We start from the raw sequence: 19,531 nt of genomic DNA on the forward strand, positions 1-19,531 counted from the left end.
CGAAGAAAACGAGCATCCAAAGCGGTACGAGTCGGAATCGAAGGAGGATGGCGTTTGGTACCTCGATAATGGGGCGAGCAATCATATGACGGGTATGAAATCTTACTTTTCTGATTTAGATGAAACAGTTGCTGGACAAGTTCGTTTCGGTGATAGTTCGTGTGTGAACATAAAGGGAAAAGGCTCGATAACCACTATTTGTGACGATGGGGTTGAGAGGGTAATCACTAACGTTTATTTTATTCCAAGTTTAACAAGCAATATTTTAAGCTTGGGACAAGCAACCGAAAACGGGTGCAAGGTGATTATGGAAGATGACCAACTTTTAGTGCTTGATAAATCGAGAAAGGTAATAATGAAGTCGGTTAGATCAAGGAATCAGTTGTATAAGGTGTGGCTTCGGGTTGGAACACCGGTATGTTTGTTATCAAACATTGAAGATCCGGGTTGGCTATGGCACGCACGTTTAGGCCATTTGAATTTCGCGTAAATGAAAATTCTAACAACCAAGGATATGGTACGTGGTGTTCCTTCGTTTATTGCTTATACTAATCCGTGTGATAGTTGTTTAGTAGGGAAGCAAACCCGAAAACCGTTTCCCGATCAAACACGTTTTCGAGCCAAGAAACCACTTGATTTGATTCATGGCGATTTATGTGGTCCGATTTCACCGAGTACACCGTCGAGTAAGAAATTTATTTTTCTTATTGTTGATGATCACACGAGGTTCATGTGGGGATTTTTGTTTAAATCAAAAGACGAAGCTTTTGATTATTTCAAAAAATATAAAAGTTTGGTTGAAGGTGAAAGTGGGTACAAAATTGGAGTTTTTTGGACCGACAACGGAGGAGAATTCACGTCTTTTGAGTTCTCAAAATTTTGCACACGTGAAGGAATCACACGACATTATTCCGCCCCATACACACCCCAACAAAATGGTGTGGTGGAGCGGAGAAATCGAACCGTGATTGACACAATTAGAAGCATGCTCCATGTCACAAAAGTTCCAAAACGGTTTTGGAGAGAAGCGACGAGACATGCTATTTATATCCTAAACCGAGTACCGACGAAATCACTACCGGAGAAGACTCCCTATGAAGCTTATAAAGGTGTAAAACCGAATCTTGATCATTTACGGGTTTTCGGGTGTGTCGGTTATGTGAAAACACCTCCAACTACTTCGGTTAAAAAGCTTGACGACCGAAGTACCCCTATGGTTTATCTCGGTACCGAACCCGGGACAAAGGCATACCGGATGTACGATCCGGTTAGACATCAAATTCATGTTTCTCAAGATGTTATTTTTAATGAGAAACAAGGTTGGAATTGGTTTAAAAGTGGTGAAAACTCGGCTGAAAATTTGGTAGTTAATCTGGAACAAGTTGGTAACGTTAGAAACTTGTTTGACCAAAATACCCCTAGCCAAAACAGCCCGAACAGCACCGATTTCAACCCAAACAGCAGCCAAAACAGCCCAAACAGCACTGATTTAAGCCCAAACAGCACTCAAAACACCCAAAACAGCACCGAAAGCAGCCCGAACAGCAGCGAAAGCAGCCTGAACAGCACCAGTTCAGCAAACTGTTCAGATCAGCAGCCCGTTTCAGCAGTTTCAGCAAACTGCGCGCATTAGCAGCCCGTTTCAACTAATTTACATGCTGACCCAGGTCCATCTACCCCAAGACGGTCGAACCGAACCTCAATTTTACCTAAAAAGTTGAATGATTATGTGTTAAATGTTGAGTTTCCACACGGGGAAGAAAGGGATGAAGGGTTTGAAGATGAAGAATTATTTTTGACTCAAGATGGTGAACGACGAGTTATGCCGAGGCATCCGGAGTAAAAGAATGGGATAATGCAATGAACGAGGAGATTGCATCTATTGAACGAAACAAGACGTGGGTACTTGTTGACAAGCCAAACGGGTTTAAAGCGATCGGGTTGAAGTGGGTTTATAAAATTAAAAAGGATGCTATGGGTAGAATAGTAAAATACAAAGCACGGCTTGTGGCGAAGGGTTATGTTCAGAAATTCGGTGTGGATTTTAGTGAAGTTTTTGCTCCTGTTGCTCGAATTGAAACGGTTAGATTATTACTCGCCTTAGCCGCCCGAGAGGGGTGGGAAGTACATCACTTGGATGTGAAGTCGGCGTTCTTACATGGTGAGCTTGACGAGACCGTGTATGTTAGTCAACCGGAAGGTTTCGAGAAGAAAAGAAGTGAAAATAAAGTTTATTTATTAAAGAAGGCCCTTTACTAGTTAAAGCAAGCACCGCGGGCTTGGAATGTGAAGCTCGAAAAGTGTTGCAATCACTTGGTTTTTACCAATGTCAACGAGAAACGGCGGTGTATCAAAAATATATAGAGAATGACATATTGATAATATGTGTGTATGTTGACGATTTACTTGTCACAGGTTCAAGTAAGGATGACATTCTTAAGTTCAAGAACCAAATGGAGGAACAATTCGAGATGAGCAATTTGGGTTTATTGTCATTCTATCTCGGAATAGAAGTCTCACAATCCGAAACCGGGATCGAGATCAAGCAAGAAGCCTATGCCAAGAAGATCTTGAAAGAAACAAATATGGAGATTTGTAATCCTACCAAGTGTCCACTTGAACCGAGCACAAGGCTTTCAAAAGACGAGAAGGGAAACCCGTTGATGCTACCGTCTACCGAAGAATAATCGGGTGTTTGAGGTATTTGTTATATACGAGACCGGATTTGAGTTTTTCTGTTGGAATAGCGAGTCGGTATATGCAAGAGCCAAAGGAATCTCACATGGATGCGATTAAGCATATTCTTCGGTATGTTAAAAGAACCATGTCTTATGGTTTAAAATATTCGAGGGGTGGAAGTCGTCACCTTTACGGGTATTCCGATAGTAGCCACGGAGTTGATGATGACGATGGCAAAAGTACTACCGGGTATATTTTTTACTTTGATGATGCCCCGGTTACTTGGTGTACTCAAAAACAGCCAACGGTAGCTTTATCTTCGTGCGAGGCGGAGTTTATGGCAGCAACCGCGGCTGCGGGTCAAGCCGTTTGGCTCCAAGAATTACTTAGTGAAGTAACGGGATAGCCGATGAAAACCGTAGTATTATATGTTGATAATACATCTTCCATTGCACTTATGAAGAACCCGATCTGGCATGGTCGAAGTAAACATATAAAAACAAAGTATCACTTCATACGAGATTGTATCAAGAACGGGGATGTTAAAGTAGAACATATTCCCGGAAGCGAACAACGAGCTGACACGTTGACAAAGGCTCTAGCTCGTATAAAGTTTGCGGAGATGCAAAAGCTACTTGGAGTGGATGATCTCTCGAAGGCCAAACCGAAGTTAGAGGGGTGATTGTTAGCCATAATTTGGTTTGGTCCGGTCCATCGAGCCTATGGTGGATCAGTATCTTGGAGACCAAGTCGAGCACATGATTTGGGCTACAAGTTATTTATTAATTATTATTTAGATTTGTTTTTACCAATTAGTATTTGAATATGATTATGGTATATGTATTCTAGTCTAGTTGGGTTTTGAAATCTAAATTAGTATATATACCTGAGCTTGTGGGTTATATCATATGCATTGTAATTTTTCGAGCTAATGAAAGTTACAAGGATCGAGCTTATGATCTAAATTCGTTTTGTGTTTTTGATTCTGGTTACCAAACTTCAGTCACACCTTTGAAATTACAAATACATGACCGTACAAAGACGGTATGATCTTTCACTCTTTCAAACACTCCCAAATCTAGTGGCCACCTGCCTCGGGTAACCAGCATTTTTGTTACCATTATGTTTCCGACCCGTTTCTTTTCTACTAAGATCTGACCTGTTTTGCAATTCTTGAAGTTGTTCCAACACGTTGACCAACTCATCAGCAGTCGGTCTGTACTTGGGTTCTCTTGCAAGGCACTTCATTGCAAGAACTGCGGTTCTTGTGGCTACTTCCGAAGAATACTGACCAATAATGCGCTGGTCCATAATATGAAGAACCCGTCGTTTGCTTGACAAATAAGGCTTAGCAAAGTCAACCAACACTTGTTCATTAGACGGGCGATTTTTGTCAATGCATCGTTTTCCTGTCAAGATTTCTAGAAGTACCACCCCAAAACTGTAGATGTCACTTCGTTCAGTTAAGTGACCTTCATTATAAAATGAGAGTATTAATATCAACAAATCTTTTTAACTTTTTAGGTGTCAAAATTGTTTCTTTTTTAAAAAAAAAAAAGCTTTTTAAGTGTCAATGGATACATATTTTAGGCTCACCCACAAAGACATTTTTTTTAATTTTTCAACTTTTACAAAAATAATAAATATTTGTCAAAAGAGTTCACCTGTTGCCATGTACTCAGGAGCCGCGTATCCATATGTACCCATCACCCGTGTGGAAACATGGCTTTTCCCATCCAGCGGCCCGTCCTTAGCCAACCTGAAATCAGACAGTTTTGCATTGTAATCCTGAAATAATAATAAAAATAATAATTTTTTTAAATAATAATTAAAAAAAACATAGAACAAAATGTGTTATGCCACAAGTTTGACACATACCGAGTCAATCAAGATATTTGAACACTTGAAATCGCGATATATGACATTTGCTTCCGGGCTATGAAGATACGCAAGCCCCTTAGCAGCACCAAGAGCCACCTTTAAACGTAAGGTCCACGAAAGCGGTTGAAAGTAAGAACTCCCTATATCAAATTAACCAAAATTTTGTCAGATAAATTAAATTGATTTGAATAAAACTAAAATTAATAATGGATTAATGGAAGGAAACCTCACTTCTAAAAAGATGGTTTTCCAAGCTGCCACGCGACATAAACTCATACACAAGTAGCCTTTGATCATCCTCTAGACAGTAACCGATTAACTGTACCAGATTCGGATGATGCAGCTGCCCTAAATAATTAATTTCCGTCTATAACATTAATATTAAAACAAATTAGTTTACTCAAAGTAACAGTTTCATACAAAGATGCAAAGTGTGACACTTACCAACCATTCTTGGTGGCCTTGAATACCATCTTGGTTTAATCTTTTAACCGCAATAACAGTGCCCGTCCCAGGACGGGCTGCTGTAAGCGACTGCTCATCTATCCAGCCTTTGAAAACTAAACCGAACCCGCCTTCACCCAACACACTATCGGGACGAAAGTTTCTGGTGGCGGTTTTAAGTACTTGGAAGGTAAAAGATTTTAGGTTTCCTGACTTCAAAATCTCGTCTTGGCTTCTAGGACTAGGTGGCATTGTTGCAGATGTAACCTTAACTGTCAAAACACATTAAAAAGATTAATAATTTTATGAATATGTGATCAAGATTAATATTAATATGGATAATAATGTTCAACTCACCACCATCAAGACAAGAACTTTCTAATTTAAACTGGACACTAAAACAAGAACCCATATGAATGTTTTTGATTCAAATTATTAGTTGTGAAGAGAAGTGAGTAAGAGATTAAATCAAGCAGTTGGTTAGTGTGAACATGCATGCATCAAAAGTCTTCTTAATTATGTTATGTGTATATGGTTTTCTTCACGAGAACCTTTCTTGAATAAAGCCAATGACAGAAGGGTTGACTTAGTTTTCAATTAATTCATCACTCAACTTGCTTTACCTTTGAATCATAATAAGTTAAATCCCATGCAAAATGACCAAAATGTCTGTTTCATTGCTCAAACTCAAGAAAATGTCAGATCATTTTGTTTATGAAATGTCCACCATAAATCTCATCGAATCGACCGTTTTTAGTCATTACTCGACGTGATTTTTAACCGTTGGAAGCCATATATAAATATTAAATATAGTCATAATCCAAGCAAAATTTTGTCAATAAATACCTCGTCAGAAGCCAAAAAATATCTTGTTGGAAGCCAAGAAAGTCTCGCGTGGAGCCAGAAAAATCTCGTTGGAAGCCAGAATAAATTGGACGTCTAAAAAAATCCCGTTGTCTCCGACTATTTAAAAAAAATTCTGAGCCCAACAATTTTGTGACGTGTGGCAGAATCTTATTGGTTGAAAATCTCAAAAGTGTACGGTCAACGAGATTGAGGGTGAACATTAAGTGAAGTAAGTGGGCAAATGCAAATGGGCATTTTGGTCATTTGACCTAAATACCATCTCTAATCTTGGATTAAACAAGTCCATAGTTTAAGAGTATAATAATGTTGGAAATGATGGAATCTGATTAAATTAATGAGATTGTTATTAGTTTAATTATGAAACTAGTAAGAAGACAAAGGAATAGGGTCAACAACCTGCTTAAGACTTAACCCTTTCAAGATCCAGTGAGGACTTAACCCTTTCAAGATCCAGTGAGCCGGGTCACTCGGATTCGAGTTTTAAGACATCCTTATCTTCACAATTTATAACTAAAATGAACAAAATTATCTAAGCATATAAAAGTAGTTGAAATATGCATTCTTTCACTGTCTTTGTCATAATAATAATAATAATAATAATAAATATATGATTTATTTTGTTTAATCATATTTATTTAAAAAAAAATATGATGAAAAAAGTATCACAGTTTTTCTACCTTACAATATTAGAAATCTTGACAGTTTCCTACGCAGCACAATCTCGGTAATGGTTTGAAATTTTCTATTTTTAAAAAATTATATATGTTGCAAAGCAAAATTTAACCTTAGTTAATGAATAGGGTTGAAAATGACTGATAAAAAACCAATAAAGGTCTAAAAAATATGACACGTTAATTAAACATAAAACAATATAATAAAATGTTATTTGGACTAGACATGGTAATGTAGTAAATCAATAATGGAATTGCAACTAACATGATAACATAGTCCGGGCCTAGCAATGAAAGTGCATTTTTTAGTACTCGTTTTGAAAACTCGAATTCTAGGGGAAGACCCTGGTTTTCTACACCTATTTTCGAAGAAACAGGAAAAAGATATTTTAGAGTAATATTCGACAAAATTGTTTTTTATATAAATATATCTTTGTCACAAAAGTTATATTGAAACTTTTTGTTTATAATAACAAAGTCCGGGCCTAGAGTGAAGGGCCATTTTTTAGTACTTGTCTTGAAAACCCGAAATTTTGGAGAGGTCCGGGTTTCCTACACCTATTTTCAAGAAAAATTAAAAAGTATTTCAGAGGTAATATTCGATCAAATCGTTTTTATAATAATATATATCTTTGTCACAAACGTTATTGAACATTTTTGTTTATAATGAAATTTAAAATTGTATAGTTGCATACCTGCATGAAAGAACACAACACACCTTAGCTATGTTTGACTTTTCTCTACGAGTCAAATATGTATGTTTCACATAAAAACGGATAAGCTAAGTTTTTGTGTCCTATGTTTATTCTATTTACAACATTTTAATTGATCCATTAAAACATATGACATAATATGCTGATATTATATATATGTATACAACAGTGACGCATGCCCTTAGACAACTCCAAATGCTACGCACCTGATTGAACTTGTTTAAACAAACATTTCAATTTACATGTCACTGTCCGATATGTTTATTTATAATTTTAAACATTGGGGGGGGGGGGGGGGTTGTCATTTTTTCGATATTCAGATTTTTCGGGTTTGTCGTTCTTAGGGTCGGGTTGGCACAAGGAACGCCATAAAAAACAATACTATAATAAAAACAAATAAGATCATTACTCGTTAGAAAACACACACAGTATGAGTCTCTCTTCTACTAATTTTTATAAGTCCCTTAAAAATTTATCATACCGCCTTTAAAAACTTTTAGAAAACATTGAGGTCATGGGAACCCAATCCTCTCTATGTGGGTCCGCCCCTGGCTTGATCCACAAAGAATTCCTTCAAGATGTTTTTCAAAACTGATTCTTGTCACGAATTTTTTTAATCGAATATTTGATATGCCATCACTCATTAGGCCTCGATATCGGTTAGATTTGTCCATCGCATGCAAGAACATTTTGTTTATATGTCCATAAAACCGTACATTCCGAACTTGTTTATATGTCCAAATTTTTATTGACAACTATAATCATATTAGAATGACATAAATGGTGGATTTTTAATTACCTCTATTTTTGTCAACTCCGAACTTGCTAGGCCAAAGTCTATTGCAACTTGATTTGTATCCCCACATTAAACACGTATCTACAAAGACGTGTCATGCTGCCATGGTAATTTATACCATTAGACTTTTATAAGTTAAAAAAAACAAATAAACTAAATGTGAGGATCTTTGATAATTGTACGTATGTCCTTTGATTATTTGTACATTACTCACGACCCGTTTCTGGAACAAAAATACTTCAACGCATAGATACAAAAAGGCATGTTGCGCAAATATATGGACCAAATACTAAACCAGTAGGATGGTTTGGTTTCGGTTTCTTGTATCCAAAGACATCGGGCTAGTTCAGTTTCGTTATAAACTGATTCATAACGGCTCTCGCTATCAATATGAAGTAAACAAAGATTATAAGGAGAAAGGATAATTATACCATGTCTAGTGGAGGGTTACATTGGAGAGAAAGAGGGGGAAGGGAAAGGGGGGGGGGGGGGGGGGGGTTGACACGTGGCGCCACGTCAGCTGGGGCAATTTTTATTTTAAAGTGTAGTGGTTTGTAGTCCCAATCTTCCATGCTTTTGTAAGTTGGCTACAATTAAACTTATTTATACAATTAGTATTAACATTAATTTTAAAGAAATACTTAAAAAAATGAAAAATAATAATTAATTAAAATTTACCAGCATCATGATCCTTTGAAACAGAGTGATAAAAATTAAACATTAAACGAGCCTATGTAATTTATTTTGTTGTATATTTATTTTTTCAAAATTTATTTTTGTTGTAATAAAATAAATGTAACACTAATAAATTATTTTGATTAGCTAGCAATTTACTCACCGGATCGGATAATATATTAAGCTCGCTAGCTTGTAGACAGATACATTCGAGCAAATGCTAGCTCGCTCGTATAAAAATTGAGTTGATGATATTAATTTACTAAAACTATATTACAAAAACCATCTCTTATCTTTGTTACATCTGTGAAATTAGTAACAGGACTATTTTTTCTCACTTTCAAACACTACCACCTTTAGAAGGAAGACACCAGCCAGGGGTAACCAACATTATTATTGCCACTATGTTTTCGATTCAACTCGTTTATTTTCTACGAACATGCGACCCTTTTTTCAAATCTGGAAGTTGAAGTTGTCCCAACACTTTCACCAACTCATCAGCAGTCGGTCTGTACTTAGGTCTTATCGCGAGACACTTCTTTGCAAGAGCTGCAACTCTCATGGCTACATCCGAAGAGTATTGACCCTCAATCCGCGGGTCGATGATCTGAAGAACCATTCTTTTGCTGGTCAAATAAGGCTTAGCAAAGTCAACCAACATTTGTTCATTAGATGGGCGGGTTTTGTCTATGCATGGTCTTCCAGTCAAAATTTCAAGAAGAACCATCCCGAAACTGTAGATGTCGCTTCGTTCACTTAAGTGACCTTCATCAAACCCATTTTTATTTTTTTTTTTAATAAATAATGTACTAGATATGAATAAAAACACTATGTTATGTTATTTCAAATAGTTCACCTGATGCCATGTACTCAGGAGCTGCATAACCATAAGTGCCCATAACCCTTGTGGATACATGGCTTTGTCCATCCACTGGCCCGTCTTTAGCTAACCCGAAATCAGAAAGTTTTGCATTGTAGTCCTAAAATAATAATTCAATTAGCAATGAAGCAAAACTAGTAAAACATGGCGTAAAAATGTTAAACATATATATAACAAATGTCTTATGTGCATATGCAGGAATTTGAGACATACAGAATCAAGCAAGATATTTGAATACTTGAAATCCCGGTATATCACATTTGCTTCCGGGCTATGAAGATATGCAAGCCCTTTAGCAGCACCAAGAGCCGCCTTTAAACGCAGGGTCCACGAAAGAGGTTTAGAACTCCCTATTTCAAAATGAAACACCAAATTTAGGCAGTTAAATTGGAATGATTTGGGTTAGCCTTGTAAACTAACACGAACCCGCGCGGGGGGGGGGGGGGTGTAATGTTTGTGTTCGCTCGTTTATGTTCTATTGTTAATAGATTAAATGAACGGTTCATGAACGTAAACAAACATAAACAAACGAATATAACTGAACATAAACAAACATAACCGGCAAATACCAATTAAAAGTAAATGTGAATATTAATAAAACTAAACTAAACTAAATTGTAATGGGTGATATTTTAATTTAATAAATTAGATTGTAATGACTAAGGGGCCTAACAATAAATGATTACATAAATGATCAAACTCAAACAAACGTAAACGTACAAACAATGGAAAGAAACCTCACTCTTAAAAAGATGGTTTTCCAAGCTGCCACGCGACATGAACTCATAAACAAGGAGCCTCTTGTCACCCTCTAGGCAGTAACCGATTAATTGTACCAGATTCGGATGATGTAGCTGCCCTAAATAATTAACTTCCGTCTATAGCATATAATTACAAATAGTTAGTTTACTTAAAGTAACAGTTTCATAATCAAACAGCATATATATAGAGACTAGAGTGACACTTACCAACCATTCTCTGTGTCCTTGAAGACCTTCTTGGTTTAATATCTTTACCGCAATAACAGTGACCGTGCCACGGTTGGCTGCTGTAACTGATTGCTCATATATCTTGCCTCTAAAAACTATACCAAAACCACCTTCACCCAACATGTTTTCGGGACGAAAACTCCTAGTGGCTGTTTTAAGTGCATGGAAACTAAACGATTTTAAATTTGCATTTGCCGACGGCAAGATCTCATCTTGGCTTCGAACTGGTCTAGGTGGTGTTGTCGCAGATGCAACCTTAACTGTCACAACATTAAAAATAACAATTATTGTTTTATGTGTTAGTGATGAAAAACACAAATAGATGATGTGATTGTGCTTGGAACAAAGTGGCACACAACATAAATAACCAAATCACGCATAAACTAGAAAATATAAACGACACAAGAATTTAACGTGATTCTGTCACAAACTCCTAGTGGAAACCTATGTTCACGGCTGTAACTAGGGTTTTTCTTATTAGCTCATAACAAGATATATACAGAGACAGTGATGAAGCTTAGACATGAACGTCGAGGGGGCTGGACTCAATATGTATAAATAAATTCATACACTAGAGGGGGGCGGGCTCAAAATTTCGGTCGGAAACAGGTGAATTTATACCATGTATAAAAATTTCTGGCTGAAAAAAGAATAAATTTACACTGCTGGGGGAGAAAACGGAGGCCGGCTCAAAATTTCGATCGGAAACAGGTAAATTTACACTATGCATAAAAATTTTCGGGCAAAAAGTGGATAAATTTACACTACCTAACAAAAAACCGAGGAGGCGGGCTCAAAATTTCCGTCAAAAACGGGAAAATTTACACTGTGTATAAAAATTTCTGTCCGAAAAATGATAACTTTACACTACCGAGCGAAAAAACGGAGGGGATGGGGCACCCATGTACAGAGAAAATACTGCGGTTAACAACTTAATGGAACAAGAAACAAATATAGGTCCGAACCCTTGTACTCACCATCACGACAACTTTTTAGTTTGAATCGAGTAAGGAAATAAGACCCCATTTCAATGGTTGTTCTTTTGATGCAAGTTACAAGTTGTTTTGCTAATGTAGTTGACTGAAAAGAAGTAGTAGTGTGTAAGAATAAATATATTTTATATATTTATTTATATGACCATCGTTATCATTTATATAATAATAGATCTAAATAATTAATTATACCTTATTATATATTAGCTTGGTAATTGTTGATGGATCATATTACTCTTAATAGCTAATAAAGGGTTTCCCCTTGGGTGTATATATAGAGAGAGAATAAATTAACATCATAACCTAATCTCACACACATAAGTAAATCATGTGTCTCTTCTCTCTTCTAAACCGGGTTCCTCTCAGGAACCCTAACCATCCTTAACTATACATCCTAAAGGGAAACTCGATCAAGATGACAAGCATGTCGACTACATCACCCTGCTGCGGTTACTACTCTTAAATGCTGTAACAGATTCATAGGTTTAATATTTATCATGTTTTATATTACTTACATGAAGAACTGATCAACAGTAGTGGACTTAAATGATCGTACATTTGATGGGTGTGAACTTGCATGGAAAGTGTTGTTGGCGTCACTCGAACTTTCTCATTTCTAGAATAACATTAACGAGTCTACTTTAAATTATATTATAGTCAAGCTAGGGAGAGTTAATAATCGGATTAACTTAAAAAGTGACCAAATTTATTTAATTCTAATTCATGAAACAAGACCAAGGATCATTCAACATCCATTGGGCCAGCTTTTATTCAAAACAAAGTTATGTGAAGGTAACATGGAAACAGCCATTGATAATAATTTTTTTTAAGGTTTAATAGAAGTATTTTAAACTTTAGTTAAGACTATTAAACCTTAACTCGTTAAAACTTAACTCGACTTGGCTTGAGCCAACGGGGGTAAATGTTCGAGCCCAAGGTAGCGCGTACAAAAACTCGAGTTGATTTTGCCTCAAGTAACTCGCTTGCTAACTCATAAAACTTTGCTAATTTATTTGTATATTGATAGTTTGATATTTTATTATGTTGAGAACTATCTTGGAAAATATTTTTGTTAACTTGTTTGAAACTCTTGTGACAAGAAACATACAAAATCATGAAGCCCCGGGCCGAATTCAAGCTCAACTTTTGTATCAGTTAAAAGTATCAAGTACTCAAAAGTGCTTGGTTCCTAGCATTACGGGTCGAGACCGAGTTGGTGTTGGTCCAACAAACTTATATTCACCAATAAAAAATGTAATTACTAATTTTACTAAAATGCTAGCAATGGAATTTAAAAACCCAAATTAGTTAATCAACATTTAAGTCTATATTCAGTTAGAGGTGGGCAGCCCAATTTTTCAAGAACCAGAACATAGTAGGAACTGGTTCCGGGTTTGGTCAACAAAAGTCACATACGGGGTTGGGCAGGAAGTAGTTCCAAGTATGATCGGGTTTTTAACCAAGTATATATGGAATCGGTTCCAACGTGTTCGGGTACAATTTCTCTAAGAAACCAAAACCTGGTCCGTAAACTAGGTTGGATCCGGAACCGGGTTTTGTGCCCACCTCTAGATTCAGTTAATAATATTGTTGGGTTGGACCAAAGGTGGTGTTTGGGATTTGCTTATTGTTAGGTGCGGATTTTTATCCTCGGAATTGAGCTTAACTTAAGGATGTTGACTTGAGAGGTTATTCTGAGGAAGGTACGTTGACTAATTGAATTGTCCTATATTATCTAATTGTTTTGCAGATAAGAGCACGTGTTAAATATGTTTATAAGAACATGGATTGAAACGGAATACTACTTGAATTTCGTCAACAAACAACGTGGGCAGTAACGGCTTGTTGAAGAAGTAGTCTAGGGTTTCCGGAATAATCGGAATAATAGTTGTAATCTTCTTATTATATATTGAGCTGATAATATCGATAGGTCACACACAAATCACGGTTTAGCTTACTAGCAATCACTGTAACACTTAGCTTCCGATATTCTATCAGCTCCACCACTTGTAATCACCTACTTTCGTTATTAATAATATCGACGGTGATAGTTTTCACCATCCGGGGGTTTTTTGTGCCGGAGATCATAATAATCAAGCGTTAATTCGACCAAAAGTTGAGTTCATAATCCTTAACCGAAGCAATTCGACTAAGGATTAAGTTGTAAACTCTTGACCGAAACGAAGATTATCATAATCAAGGGTTTTTTCCCTCGTAATCATATCTTTGTGTTTGATATCACCATCATTAAGCACTTCACCTCACGCACTAATTTGATCAGAAGTTGCTTTGTCAATTTTTGACCGAAACAATTTGGCGCCCACCGTGGGGCAAACAGTGCTTTGATCATTATTCACTCTCAAACTAAACCCTACTCTCAATATCCACAACATGTCTTCACAACCCAAGATTGTTTCTGCCGCAACCTCAGAATCCTCAGCGAGGCCGCCCATGCCTCCTCCTGCTGGTGGTATCCCGAAGAAGCTTGATAACGTCCAAAAGAAGACTGCTACTCCTGTGTTCTCAGGATCGAAACCATCTTCCCAGGATCCCATCATGGTATCCAACAACGACCTTCTGTCTCTGTACAGACGGCTACAGGAACAGATGGATCGCCAGAACAAGACCAACCAGATGCTCGTGAGGGAACTGGAAGATTTCAAGAAAGCCAAGAAGCCGGCGGAAGAATACACACTACTGATCCCGAGATCTCTGGATTTCACTCCTCCAGGATCCTCAGGATTGGTGCATCCAGAGCCAACCACGGCGTACAACTCTGGACCCCCATCTTTCCAGCATTTGGGGTCTGCGGGATTGCACTTATCTAGATCTCAAGGATACCCGTATGTATCATTTTCTGGGCCTTTTCAACATGCAGGATCCTCAGGAACGTCACAGCCGGGAGGACCCTCTGGATTGTTCCAACAGTCTGGATCCTCAGGATTGTTTCAACAATCCGGATCCTCAGGATTGTTCCATCAGGCTGGTCCTTATCAGCAGGCGGTATCTTCAGGATTAGCTCAAGCTCAGCAGCCCTCAGGATCCTCTGATGTGCACCAGGGAGACTTTATCCCGATGCAGGCTAACACTCCAACTGCTCCGCTTACCTACCCTGGAAATACTATGTTTGGGAATACGAGCTACAACACCCAGAACACTCTTCAGAATATTAATCAGGGTAACTCTTTCAATACGATTCCTCTTAATACTAATCAAGGATTTTTGCAGGATGCAGGCATAAGTTCAAGTTTAGCCCGAGAATTACAAAAACTTAAGGACATGATATAGTTAGTCCCCAGCGTAATCCATCCCATAGCTGAAGTCCCCACTGATAGTCACATGATATCCCGGTTTGTGCCATCAATTAGCGATGTACAGATCCCAAAACGGTTTCAAACCCCAAAAATGAAACTATATGATGGCTCAACGGATCCTGAGGAACACGTCGCACAATACAGAGAACGTATGGAGATCAATCCAATCCCTATGGAAATCAAGGAAGCATGTCTTTGCAAAGGGTTTGGGTCTACCTTAACCGGAGCAGCCATGAAATGGCTACTGAGTATTCCTTCTAACACTATCAATTCTTTTTCTCATTTAGCTAACGTGTTTAATAACCAGTTTTCTTGCAGTGGAACTTTTGAGAAAATGACAAGTGATCTTTATAGGGTTACCCAGAATCCTGGGGAATCCTTGAGAGATTTTATTACCAGGTTCAGTAAGGAGTCGCTGGAAATCCCGAATCTAAACCCAGCTTCAGCAGTAGAAGCTCTCATGTTGGGGTTAGAAAAAAGGCTCCTCTTTTTATGATGATCTTGTCATGACTCTATGCAGGTCATTAGACGAAGCAAGAAGCAGAGCTCTAAGGTTTATCAGGCTAGAAGACGACAAGAAAAACTCTAAGGTCGATATCCCGAAGTATGATCAGACGAACAGGAAATTCGAATCCCCGGGAAAATCATATCGAGCAAAGCCTCACTACAAGCCTGATAACCCCAAAATTAATGCAGTAGATGAGGAAAATGATGAAGAATATCCTAAGATCTCTGAATATTGTTTTTCTGTTGATATTGGTGGATTAATGTGTGCCATGCAGGATTTAGGTGAGAAAGCCAGGTGCCCAAGGAAAGTGGAAAGACCAGGAGCCTGGAAAGAAAAATCAAAATGGTGTGCCTTCCACGAAGACTTTGGGCACTTGACTGATGATTGCATCGCACTCAAAAGAGAGATCAGCTATCTTCTCAGCAAGGGCCACTTGAAAGAGCTACTTGCCAAGAAGAAGGGAAGAGAGCAGGATCCCGAGAAAATTCCTGAAAAGCCGACTCCTCCACCAACAGATGCGAGAACAATCATGTTCATATCCGGAGGATCCGACATCTGTGGAATGCTGACCAAAGAAAGTTAGAAGTGGCTGACAGGCCAACAAAGACATCTATTCTCACTTAAGAGAGGATTATATCCTTCGATGAAAGTGATAGAGTAGATGCTCAGGATCCTCATCATGATAGTTTGGTAATAACTTTATATGTGACTAACCATTATGTTCGCAGGATCCTCATAGATGGCGGAAGCTCTGTCAACATTATTCAATTAGACGTGCTGAAAAAGATGAATATTCTTGAGGATGAGATCATCCCCAGTTCCTCAGTATTGGTTGGATTCAGTGGAGAAACTAAGAACACTATTGGGGAGATTAAGTGATGTGTTGTAAAACACACTTACTTTCCTTATGATTTTATCATGGTTTTTATGCTTAATTGTTATTTTATGAAAGTATTGGGGGTTAAGTGCAATAATTTACAAAGTTTAAATGTTAATTGTAGGTTTATGAAAGATGGTGAAAAAAGAGTTAAGTTGGAAGACTCTAGGGGCCTTTTTGGTCAAGTTTTAAAACTACAACTCAAGGCCCGACCTAAGCCCACAAGTTAGAAGCCTTACATGATATTATATTAAGTTAATTAACTTAATTTTCTGCCAGAATCCAACCACAAAACCGAAATCAAAGAACCCTAACTCCTACTACCTAGTCCGATCGGCAGCAAGAGGAAAAAGAAAGAAAATTTTGTAGTGGCTAGGTGGCGGCTAGGGAAGAAGGAAAGAAGGCTTGGGTGACTTGGGACAGCAGCTATACTCGTTTTTCATCATTTATATCAGCCATATACTCTAAGTAAAACTCTCATAAACTTTACTTTTTGTTCAAGAACCCTAACTAGTTGAATTGATCTTTTTCTTTGGATTGTTTTGCAAGTAACTGATTGTTTGACTTTGATTTAGTTATTCTTTGATTTTGAATGAGTTTGATTATGTTTATGTTGATGTTTATGATGTTTTACTTGAATGTTAATGGCTGTCCAAACTTAATGAGTAGCTAATCTTGTTTGTTCTACCTAGGTTTGATGAATATTGTTAGTTTTTGACTAGTAATATGGATTGTTAATGATCATGGCTTAAATTGTTAATGTAAAGTTTGATTTAACAGTAAATTAGATTGTGTTTAGTGGCTGTGTTTTGTTTGATTATACCTAATAACCTTGTGTTTTAATTAATTGAATCTGTTTTGATTAGTTGTTGCATGTTTAAGGCTCTTTACTTTGTGTTTAGGGTTTATTTGCGGGAAGTACAACCGTAGGGATAAGTGGGTAAATTAATTAGATAAAATCAGTTGTGAAACACCTTCTTAGAGACCGAGAGGTGATAAGAAGTAAACTCGTCTCATTACTTTTACTTGTTAGAATTAAGATCGCGCGAGAGCGGGTTTTGTTCTTGTCGGGTTTAGATGTTTGAGCGATTAGTTGGTCTAGTTTAAGTTAAGTTGAATTGTTCCTCTATCCTTGGTTGCGTAGTATTCGTTTCCATTAGGCTAGTGTGTCGGTGAGACCGAGAGGTGAGTCGGCATTAGAACACGTTAATAATTTGTTTTCCCGGTTTGTTCTTAAAATCAACTAAAATAAGTTAGAGTTTGTTAGTGAGACCGAGAGGTGATCTGGCCTTATTGAGCGAACCTTAGTTGTGTCATCCTTTAGGACCGGTGTCGTGAGAGTTTTCAATCCATTGTCTTGTCATCTCCTTCAATATGATTTTTACCTAGGTAGACGTTTTTATCACTGCAGTCAAAGTTTCCGAAGTTTTGTCAAAAGTTTTCATTTAGTTAAGTTAAGTAGTTAAATCAAATCTAAAAAAAATCAATTAAATATTTTGGCGAGTCTTGGTTAGAGTTTAGTGATTATAAACGTTTTCACGTGTCTTCGAGTTCGATATACGGACTTTCCTCATCTGTGCTATACGCGACCGGTACACTTGCCGTTTGTGTGAACTATGATAGATTGTTTGGTTTTTAAAGCTTAGTTGCGACTTGTGTTTTATATATATATATATATATATATATATATATATATATATATATATATATATATATATATATATATATATATATATATATATTCGCACATCAAGTTTTTGGCGCCGTTGTCGGGGACACGGTTTGAGGCGTATTAAGAACGACTCGAGTTAGGACTTGCCTTGTTTACTACTTGTTTTTCTTATTTGTTTTGTTTGTTAGTTTAAAATAGTTTAGCTAATTGTAGTTTCTTTTTTTTATTTTAATAGTTGTATGCGACGTACTCGATCTCTAGGACCACCAGAAATTGAAGGATTTCCCGAACCAGAGAGAGAGTTTTTTGAGAGACGTCGTACAAAACCATCTTCCAGTTCATCTACATCTGTCGGTAATACGTTCTCTTCTCCTACTTTTTCGAACCCGTCATTAGGGATAGGATTATGGGCGACGCGAATCCACCACCGAGGAGGACAGTTGCAGACCGGGCCCGTCCGGTCAATGCTGGCCCGAGATCCAGCATTGCTCCACCAGCTATAGGAGTTCAAACGACTTGGCAGATTCCATCTAATATTCTGAACACGATTGCTCATTCTACTCAATTTCATGGGTTACTCCATGAGAACCCACATGCTCATATCACTCGCATCACACGAATTTGCGACACGTTTCATCTTGTCGGCGTATCCGAAGACGCCATCAAACTCCGAATCTTTCCGTTCCCACTCGTTGATCATGCGAGTCTGTGGCTTTAGTCCCTCCCACAGGGATCCATTGCTACTTGGGCTGCCATGCAGACCCAATTTCTTGAAAAATACGATCCTCCGGCTAAGGCCGCTCGTTTTCGTAACCAAATTCATTCTTTCCAAATGGAGGACACCGAGAGCTTCTACGAGGCGTGGGAAAGGTTCAAAAATCTACTTGCATTATGTCCAAACCACGGCTTACAAGACTGGGCGGTTGTTGAGAAGTTCTACAATGGAGTGACGTACGCAACTCAGAGTATGCTCGACACAGCTGCAGGAGGTAACCTACTGACAACGAAGGATACGGATGAGTGCATTGCCTTGTTTAACGGTTTAGCCATGAGTGGATACCAGAGACCACCAGTTAAGAGTACCAAAACCGTCGATTCCCTATCACGCGGCATGCATTCGGTCGACACGAGCACCGCACTTGCGGCACAAGTTGAAGCGTTAGCAAAGATCGTGAAGGACTTGCAGGTGAAAAGTAAGTTATGAGAGATCTGTAGAGGGGGACATGATACTGTTCAGTGCTCCGTAGGTTTCCAGGAGGAGGCAGTCGACTTCGTTAATAATCCAAACCGAAATCAACATTCTTTCAATTCTTATAATTCGGGGTGGAGAGGTAACCAAAATTCCAACTGGAGGAACGGAAATCAGTCCGGCTTCCAGCAATGTCAGAGCCTATTCCAGGATTCCGGTGAGGGAACGAGTAGTGGGGAGAAGAAGCCCACGTTAGAGGAGATGATGGCACAGCAGACACAGATGCAGTCGCAACTCATGACTCGAGAGGACTCCCGTCACAAAGAAACTCAAGAGAAATTTCGGGAGCACAAGTCATTCATGAGAAATCAAGGAGCGTCAATT

At 38.0% G+C, this 19,531-nt stretch overlaps 2 protein-coding genes across 2 annotated transcripts; both read right to left on the reverse strand.

The window, feature by feature from the left end:
• Positions 1 to 3,691: 3,691 nt before the first annotated feature.
• LOC143629220 (putative serine/threonine-protein kinase PBL10) lies at positions 3,692 to 5,559 on the reverse strand. Its single transcript, XM_077098548.1, has 6 exons — positions 5,362 to 5,559; positions 5,005 to 5,276; positions 4,792 to 4,927; positions 4,558 to 4,700; positions 4,344 to 4,467; positions 3,692 to 4,151 (listed from the first exon to the last, which is right to left on the reverse strand). The coding sequence occupies exons 1-6, from the start codon at positions 5,414 to 5,416 to the stop codon at positions 3,742 to 3,744; spliced, it is 1,140 nt and encodes a 379-aa protein (XP_076954663.1). The 5' UTR covers positions 5,417 to 5,559; the 3' UTR covers positions 3,692 to 3,741.
• Positions 5,560 to 8,981: 3,422 nt separating this feature from the next.
• LOC143629221 (receptor-like cytoplasmic kinase 176) lies at positions 8,982 to 11,653 on the reverse strand. Its single transcript, XM_077098549.1, has 6 exons — positions 11,573 to 11,653; positions 10,575 to 10,855; positions 10,349 to 10,484; positions 9,820 to 9,956; positions 9,583 to 9,706; positions 8,982 to 9,491 (listed from the first exon to the last, which is right to left on the reverse strand). The coding sequence occupies exons 1-6, from the start codon at positions 11,619 to 11,621 to the stop codon at positions 9,151 to 9,153; spliced, it is 1,068 nt and encodes a 355-aa protein (XP_076954664.1). The 5' UTR covers positions 11,622 to 11,653; the 3' UTR covers positions 8,982 to 9,150.
• Positions 11,654 to 19,531: the final 7,878 nt, after the last annotated feature.

Source organism: Bidens hawaiensis, unplaced genomic scaffold, assembly GCF_021521415.1.
Source record: "Bidens hawaiensis isolate Kalapana, Puna unplaced genomic scaffold, B.hawaiensis_p1.1 tig00005179_1, whole genome shotgun sequence".
Classification (NCBI taxonomy): Eukaryota; Viridiplantae; Streptophyta; class Magnoliopsida; order Asterales; family Asteraceae; genus Bidens; species Bidens hawaiensis.

Excerpts from the sequence above, each read along its gene's own strand:
- LOC143629220 (XM_077098548.1), bottom strand. The coding sequence starts at position 5,416 with ATGGGTTCTTGTTTTAGTGTCCAGTTTAAATTAGAAAGTTCTTGTCTT. Across the intron at positions 4,928-5,004 it reads AAGGCCACCAAGAATGGTTG|ACGGAAATTAATTATTTAGG; the intron begins GTAAGTGTCACA and ends TTAATGTTATAG. Across the intron at positions 4,152-4,343 it reads TCCTGAGTACATGGCAACAG|GTCACTTAACTGAACGAAGT; the intron begins GTGAACTCTTTT and ends TTTATAATGAAG.
- LOC143629221 (XM_077098549.1), bottom strand. The coding sequence starts at position 11,621 with ATGGGGTCTTATTTCCTTACTCGATTCAAACTAAAAAGTTGTCGTGAT. Across the intron at positions 9,957-10,348 it reads GGAAAACCATCTTTTTAAGA|GGAGTTCTAAACCTCTTTCG; the intron begins GTGAGGTTTCTT and ends ATTTTGAAATAG. Across the intron at positions 9,707-9,819 it reads CAAATATCTTGCTTGATTCT|GACTACAATGCAAAACTTTC; the intron begins GTATGTCTCAAA and ends TTATTATTTTAG.